This window comes from Bos indicus x Bos taurus, chromosome X, assembly GCF_003369695.1.
Source record: "Bos indicus x Bos taurus breed Angus x Brahman F1 hybrid chromosome X, Bos_hybrid_MaternalHap_v2.0, whole genome shotgun sequence".
Lineage (NCBI taxonomy): Eukaryota > Metazoa > Chordata > Mammalia > Artiodactyla > Bovidae > Bos > Bos indicus x Bos taurus.
The window spans coordinates 77,467,729-77,476,352 of NC_040105.1; the positions used below are offsets into that span (position 1 = coordinate 77,467,729).

At 36.3% G+C, this 8,624-nt stretch overlaps 1 protein-coding gene across 1 annotated transcript in view; it reads right to left on the reverse strand.

Moving 5' to 3' along the window:
• Window positions 1-7,816, reverse strand: part of POF1B (POF1B, actin binding protein) — a 100,287-nt gene extending 92,471 nt beyond the window's left edge. The window contains 2 exon segments of the mRNA XM_027534638.1: window positions 7,286-7,609; window positions 7,733-7,816. Of these exon segments, the coding sequence (XP_027390439.1) occupies window positions 7,286-7,570 (285 nt within the window). The 5' untranslated portion in view covers window positions 7,571-7,609; window positions 7,733-7,816.
• Window positions 7,817-8,624: the final 808 nt, after the last annotated feature.

Here is an 8,624-nt window from a genome sequence, read left to right on the forward strand (position 1 = left end):
CAAGTCAAATCCAGATGCTTAATAAGATCCAAGAACTAAAATAGAAAACTGATTGACTTATTAAATAACTTTCTTATATTTCTGTGTTGTTCATGTTTTTAAAGAGGCAATTTGTGCCATGCTGTGGAGCAATGAGGCTGGTGCACCACAACTACTGAGCCCACACTCTAGATGCCACACACCGCAACTAGAGAAAGCCTGAACACAGCACTGAAGACCCAGCACAGCCAAAAAATGAATAAATAAATAATTTTTTTTAATTTTTCTCTCAAAAAGTAAGGTTCTGGGGAAATTATATAAAAGATAGATAGTCAGCCCTCCGTATCCATGGCTTCTGCATCTGCAAATTCAACCAACAGAGGACTGAAAATATTAGGAAAATAAAAATCTGGAAAGCTTCAAAAAGCAAAACTTGAATTTGATGTGTTCTGACTACTATTTATACAGCATTTATATTGTATTTACAGATCTAAAGACGATTTAAAATACATGGAATGCTATGCATAGGTTATATGTAAATATTAGGCCATTTTATATAAGATATTTGAGCATCTGTGGATTTTGGTATCTGGAGTGGGGATCCAGGTACCAATCCCATTTGGATAACAAAGGGTGACTGTATGTACATATATAAATAAAAATACTTCATTTCACTTTTTAAAGAAGATTCATGAATTTAATTCTTCTACTGAAATAGTCTTTCTAAACATATACTTTGAAAGTTCATGGCTTCATATTCTGTTTCATTCCTATGTGTCCATTAAAGCTGATCAGGTACATTGGCAGCAGTTTGATGGCACACCTGCACCACCATGAATTTCTTTGAATGTGATGACTTTAGATATATTTCTATATTTAAATGAGCAGCTTGAATGTATGTATGTATGTATGTATATATACATATGCATATATATATATATATATATATATATATATATATATATCTGCAGTGTCCAGTAGAACTCTCTGCAGTGGTGGAAATACCTTATATCTTTGCTGTACAGATAGTAGTCATTAGCCACCTGTGGCTGTTGAGCACTTAAACGTGGCTATTGTGACTGAGGAACTGAATAATTAGTTTTAATTTTAATTAACTTAAATGTGAAAAGAAAAGAAAGAAAGTGAATTCACTGTCTTGTCCGACTCTTTGTGACCCCCATGGACTGTAGCCTACGAGGCTCCTCAGTCCATGGACATTTTCCAGGCAAGAGTACTGGTTGCCATTTCCTTCTCCATGGTATTTCCTGACCCATGGATCAAACCAGGGTTTCGAGCATTGAAGGCATACGCTTTACCATCTGAGCCACCAGCAAAGCTCATATTCATGATAGACTATTCATATATTATTTAATTTATTATCATATTTTATCTGTGCAGCTAGTGGTTTCTGTTGGCTATATTTTTATAAATCAATAATATGAATGGAAAGAATTATAAAGTGATAACTCTGTGCTGGACACCTTCACATGTTATCTCATTTGATACTCATTACAACTCTGCTTGCTTCCCTGGTGGCTCAGATGGTAAAGCGCCTGTCTGCAATGCAGGAGACCTGGGTTTGATCCCTGAGTTGGGAAGATCCCTGGGTTGGGAGGCTACTTATTTGTAGCTCTCCCTGAGACATTACACATAGATTCACTTGTACAGCCATTTTCTCCACACAATGTTCTCTGTGACTGATCTTTAGGCTCCACAAAATATAAACATCTTTAGTCAATACCTATTGGTTTTCATTTTCCTATTGATAGGTCCTATCAAATAGTTCAAGACTTTGGTGCAATGCATAAAGGAGAGACAGCAAGACTGTTGGGATGAGAATTAAATAATAAAAATTACATACATAGTACAGGACTTTGTTTGCTAAATATTTGGAAACTTGTTGAACACAACTCTTTCATGTTGCCTAATTTGAATTTTAAAACTTTACTTATAATTAATAAGTAATACACTGTTCCAAGAAAAAAAACCATGGGAGCCTTATAGGTGCTTCTGTCAGTTTTTTTTTTTAATTTAATTTTTTAAATATAAATTTATTTATTTTAATTGGAGGTTAATTACTTTACAATATTGTATTGGTTTTGCCATACATCAACATGAATCTGCCACAGGTATACACATGTTCCCCATCCTGAACCCCCACTCCTTCCTCCCTCCCCGTACCATCCCTCTGGGTCGTCTCAGTGCACCAGCCCCAAGCATCCAGTATCATGCATCGAACCTGGACTGGCGATTCGTTTCATATATGACTATAAGAATCACTGACTGTAATAATGGTGACTGAACAGTTTCAAAAGAAGTAGTATCTTTAAAAACCACCTGACATTTATGCTGACAGAATTTCCCAAGGCAAACTGTCATTTGAATAAATTGTCTGAATAGTATGGGAGATGCTTTACCTAGAACCTTTTAAAGCCAGCAACATGGTTAAACACCTGTCTTAGGTTATTGTTGAGATGCTGTTCTGAACTTTGTACAGAAAGAAACAGATTAAGTTGTAATGATCTCTGTTTAGATGAAACAAACACTTCCTCAATTTAGGATAAAATTTGTGATTCTGTTCCCATGTAAAGAAAGCTATAGAATGCAAGGGTAATGGAATTCCTTCCCCTCACAGCTTCCCTCCAAGGAAACTCTGACACTCAAGAGACCCATTCTTGGATTCTTTCTCTTTTACTGAAGGAAATACTAGGAGAGAAAATAAAGTATCCAGTCACTTTGCAGTGCATGTTTTTTTGTTTTTAAGAATTAGAAATGTATATGTTCCATTGGAAGTCAAAAAGGGATGGCTATTAAGATGGCTTCTGTTGTGAAGAAAATGTTGGCTCAAATATACATGTTTAGAAAGGTTTTCACTTTGAAATAGGCTTTAAGAGCATGGCAAATCTTGCAGTTATTTTACCAAGAATTGTCAAGAAAAAAAAATTTGAATCACAACAGTTAAAAGTCACCTCCCTCCCCATTTCCCCCACCACCTTCACACACACACACACACACACACACACACACACAATTATAGCTTGTTAGTGCTATTGACTGAAAACAGGCCCAGCAATTTGTCAGACTTCCCTTATACAAAAGACAGTTGGCAAGGGCATTTTCACCTAGCAATTAGTTGTACTCAATTTCTATCAGATCAGATCAGATCAGTCGCTCAGTCGTGTCTGACTCTTTGCGACCCCATGAATCGCAGCACGCCAGGCCTCCCTGTCCATCACCAACTCCCGGAGTTCACTGAGACTCACGTCCATCGAGTCAGTGATGCCATCCAGCCATCTCACCTCTGTCGTCCCCTTCTCCTTTTGCCCCCAATCCCTCCCAGCATCAGAGTCTTTGCCAATGAGTCAACTCTTCGCATGAGGTGGCCAAAGTATTGCACTCAATTTCTATAGCTTCATTTAATTATAAGCACAAAAGGAATGACCAAAGCTGAAAACTCAGGGCTCTTTATCCTATGACCTCATTCCTTTTTCAGGCAACCTACTTCCCTGAACAATCATTCACTTTAGTGACCACGCCTTTGAACAACAATTTATCAAAACAACACACCCATCCCCACAGAAGAGGAACATTTTCTGATAGTGTATAGAAATCCTGGCATAGTAAAGGAGCTATCCACAATCTTTGTTACCAAAGAAAAAGAAAAAAAAAATCATGTAAACAAAGAAAAGCCCAAGCTGAATAATTCTGAGAGCAGAGATCATTCATAAACTCATATTCTTCCCCAAGTTGCTTTCTGGAGTTAAATTTTGTTGCAAGCTTAAAATTTAAATGAATGGTCATCCATATAAGACAATTTCTAAGAGGTCTTTTCTTGCATCAAAACATTTTATTCAGTAAAATATTGATGGCTAAAGCACAAAATAATATTTTAAAATGAAATATAGACATACAGAACACCTACAGACTAGATCATGTATGCATGCATGGATTCTAAGTTGCTTCTGTCTTGTTCGACTCTTTGTGACCCTATGGATTGTAGCCGGCCAGGCTTCTTTGTCCATGAGATTCTCCAGGCAAGAGTACCGGAGTGGGTTGCCATGCCCTCCTCCAGGGGATCTTCCCAACTCAGGGATCAAACCCACATCTGTTATGTCTCTTGCATTGGCAGCAGGTTCTTTACCACTAGCACCACCTAGGAAGCCCCCAGATCATGTTTTTCTGTCCTCAATAATGACTCTCCCTAAATAAGCAAATGGGTATTTAGATAATCATGGTGCTTCCTACATAACAGGCACTTAATAAATATGTGCTCAATGAATGATGGGTATTAAAACTATTTTATTTTGATCAATTTCTCTGTCATAACAGAACTGTTCTGTATGCATGGAAAATATCTTGAACATCATAAAAAGCTAAAATTAATGAAAGAGAAATATTTATGTCCAACGTGTATTAACATCAATGCTGTTCATTTGAGGCAGTATTTCATTTTGAATTAATGATGGGTGTTTAACATTCAAGCCTTTTAAAAGGTTGAGACAAAAAGTTTTTGTTCTCTTTAGTTTCATGTATTTTCTAGAACTCCATTTATTTATAAGACTACATTCAGTTCTAAAATTCACCTATGACCTTGATTATATCTGCTTCTGATTCTTCCAGTTCATATGAATAAACTTAGTAATTTTAATTCTATCATCAATTTAGATAATTTCACCTGCAACTGGTTTCTATGTTCAATTTTTTCTGAGAAACATTCTATCAGTCAGACAAAATAATACTGAGAGAATCATAAAATATATCTGATCAATTGTAGATAAGAAACAAACATTATATTTGGAGAAATTTAAAATATGTTTATGTCTATAAACACTATTTTAGTTCATAAGAAAGCAATAAAGGAAAAACGTGTGCTAAAAAGCCAGAAATAGAAAATATTAAAGTCTTGCACAAAGCATTTGTTTAAATCTAAAATGTCTACTACACAAACTAAAAAAGAAAAGCAGCGCAATATCATTTCAGTTTCTCAAAGGGATCATATTTTACTACTGGCAACGATATATATTTTTAATCTTATGAATTCTTTTAATATCATCCAAACACAAAAATGCTAAAAACAATTAAAGTAAAAGTTTAATTGAATTCATGATAACCAACCCATTTTCCTAGCTGCCATGGTCACAAACTCAAGCATCAGAATAATTGCTATATACCAACTCAAAATGTCTTTGAAACATGGCATATTAAGGAGAGTATTTAAAAAAATAAAGCTAAATGAAAAAGGTATTAAGTAATGTGTACTTCTTTCTTGTGCTAGGCATGGTATATAATAAAGCTGCTACCACATCTTACCCATTTCATTAACATGAAGGTAATTTCAGGTCAATTTTAGATCTTACCTTATACAATGCCATCCTGTCACTAAACAGGAAGAAAGTAAATAAAATAATAGTTTCTTAGTCACATTCTTTGTGACAGGTATCTTAAAGCTTTCTTGCCAAATTATCTTTTAGAAGATTTATGAATGCCCTTTGATATGTAACTCAGCTTGAAATTTTACCTCCCTCTTCCTCACCCAGCCCTTTTCTTTCTTGTCAACTATAAATAACTTCAGACTTCACCCTCTATTCCAATCTCTTTTCTCAGTTTCTGTGGTGATACTTTCTGTCCTTAAGGCTCTTTGTAAATTCCTTTGGGGAACTACATTTCAGGATGGAGCTAGTTCTATGAGGATCACTTAGCAAATATCTGGTAGAAAGAAGGTGATTCTTGTAAAAAGCTCAACCAGCGTGGGCCAGGTTTATTTAAAAAGAAAGTTAAACTATGAAGTATACAATAAAGTGTGACCCTAAAAGCTGTTCTGTGGTCAATGTTTATAACTTGCCAAATTTCAGCTTTAATTTTTTTTCCTATTTATTTTTCTTTTACTAGGAAGTTGATAAGATGTTAATAATAACGTCAGGGTAATTTTAGCATACCCATGATAGTGGCAACTTGCTGTTTCCAACTTCTGCATTGTTTTGAGGCTACTCAGGAATATAGGTGACAGCTACTATGTTGTTCATTAACATCCTAATGCTTAATATTTGAATGCACATTTGCATTATTATTATCACAAAATAATAGTTTTGACTTTTTCTTCCCTTTGACTTCAATGCAGGTGGCATTTTTCTCAAATAGGTAATTATTGCCAGTAAATGCTTGGGTTTTTCTTCTTAATTTCCCCCTCAATTTAAGCTAGGAGTGAAGTAAAACAGTAAAATTGTGGCCCTTATAGTTGTTCATTTACCTATATCTTTAAAAACTTCTTTTTAAAAGAGCTTTATTATATCCCTTATACATGTTGTTTCACATACAACTTAAAATTGTTGTTTTGGGGAAAATAATCCATATTATTTCAAATCAGCATAAGGATATCATTCTGATGGTTACTTTTTGAGCTGTACTTTTTGATACAGTACTACTTATATCTTGAAGCATAATTTCAGTTTGGACAGAAGTTTCCAGAAAGCTTTAAGACATGAAACTTTAATGTAAAGACAGTCAAAGATGAAAACAGACATAGAGCTGTTATTTTTATATTGTCTTGCAATGTTCTTTCACATTCATTGGCAAGATTATTAGCACAGATATTAAACTAACCCCTTTTAAAACAAATTTATTTTATTTTAAAGGGTGTCTTAGACTTCCACTATTTTTAGCTTTCATATAACAACTGCTTATATCGTGCCTTCCTCAATTCTATATTCACTTTCAATATTCCTTCTACTAAGACATAAATTATCCACCTTGACTATACAAGAACCAGTGTGTCATTTTCAGAAGACTAAACACATATAACAATTCAAATAGACATTTGTGCCTGTCACTTATCCTGGAGCAGTATACTATTTGCTAAACACAAATAACTGCGTGTCACTCCATACATACCATTTTCCCTGCATCACCATATTTGATTTTTTAAAAAAGCTGTTTACTTTTGATATGAAGTGAAGCAGTGAGAACTCATTTTATAAAAAGTTGAGGATTGCTTTATGGTAGGAGGAAAAGAATACCTCAGATTAGATATTCCAATCTAATTCCACAAAAATGAATCATCCTATATTCTAGTTAGATTGTGAAAATCATTGGAACTGATAAACAAATGGTTACAAGCATTAGTAAACTGATAAACAAATGGCTACAGCACTAGAAAAGGACAGCCAGGAGATGGAATTTGGATGACCTTATATTGAATATAAAAGTGCAATCCAAGAGATAATATTCTGTAGAACAGAGCCAGAGAAGCAGGAAGAGAATAAACGAGTTCAAGATTTCCCCCTCTTTGACATAGCTGCCTTTGTGGTACCTGGGAATGGTCGCTCCAAACCAAGCTTTGGTAGGAGGAGGCAGTTTTGAGAGGGGAGAGCACTTCTCCTGAGCCGACAGGGTCCAAAGTCTGAACCACCTTGTTCATGGGCCCACTGTAAGTCCTCACTCGCTGGTACACTATATTTTTTTCTGGAGGCTGCTGAGCTTGGCTTGACTGACGGTAGCAGTGGTAATGCTGGGGCTGGCATGGCAGCACCTCTGGGGACTGCTGAGTCCCAAAGCTGCTGCTGCTCATCTCACTCGAATAGCTTGAGCTCATCATCTTCTCAGTGGTCTGCAAGGTAATCCCCAGATGCTCTCCCTAAGGAATAAACAAAGAAAGATCATGAAAGAAAGTGGCAGGAAAGCAGACAAGAAGGCACATGTTGAAACCTTTTATTAACCACCGCGGCCTATTCTGGTGCCAACAAGAGACTAGAGTTACCTGAGCAGCAGCAGAAGCAGGTCCGGCAGCTGCAGAGGAGGCAGCAGAGTAGTCGAGTGCAAAAGCAAAGTGGAGGCACCCCAGTGAGATTGTTCCAGGAAATAGTACTGCCACGCCCCTGAGGGGCGGAATCACCAGGCAGGTTTACCTGCCGGGAGAGGCCCTGCTTTGCTATGGAGATAGCTACAAGGCGGCTCAGTAGGCTAAGGAAGTCTAGGAAGAGCAGGAATGTGGAATTTCAGGGCTAAAGTCAGAGCTTCCAAATTCCACTGTCTTGGAAATTCACTTGAACTGTAAATAGGTAAAGACATGCCCATGCCAAAATTTACTACAGAAAAAAAGTCACAAAAGTCACGTGAAGGTAACTTTCCCATGGTTCTTAACCTTAGGAAAGGTAATTTACAAGCACGAATATTACCATTTCAGAGTCTCAGACCAAAATAAGGGATATTAGCATAGGCACCACACTAGTTTTCCCAGATAAATTTGCATTCTTTGTAAAACCCAGCTGGTAACTGCAGTTAAGGGGAATTGCTGTGGGGTCTCCTTCTAGCAACTCTCTAATTTTGGACCTGTTTAATTTGCCCCAGGCCTCATGTGGCTTTCTAATTTAAATTGAGGAAGATTTGTCTAAATGATGAGATCCATTAAGAAAAATCTAACCAGTCCATAAATGCCTTGCATTTTTGCACTTATATATTGTTTTGCATTTTTACAAAGAACTGTATCCTGATTTAATGCTTTTTAAATATCTAGTTCTTAAGGGAGCTGCAAGTCTTAAGAGGTGCCTTAATTGATATAATGAGATTTAAATATCCTTAGCACTTATATTCGGAGAAGGCAATGGCACCCCACTCCAGTACTCTTGCCTGGAAAATCCCATGGGCAGAGG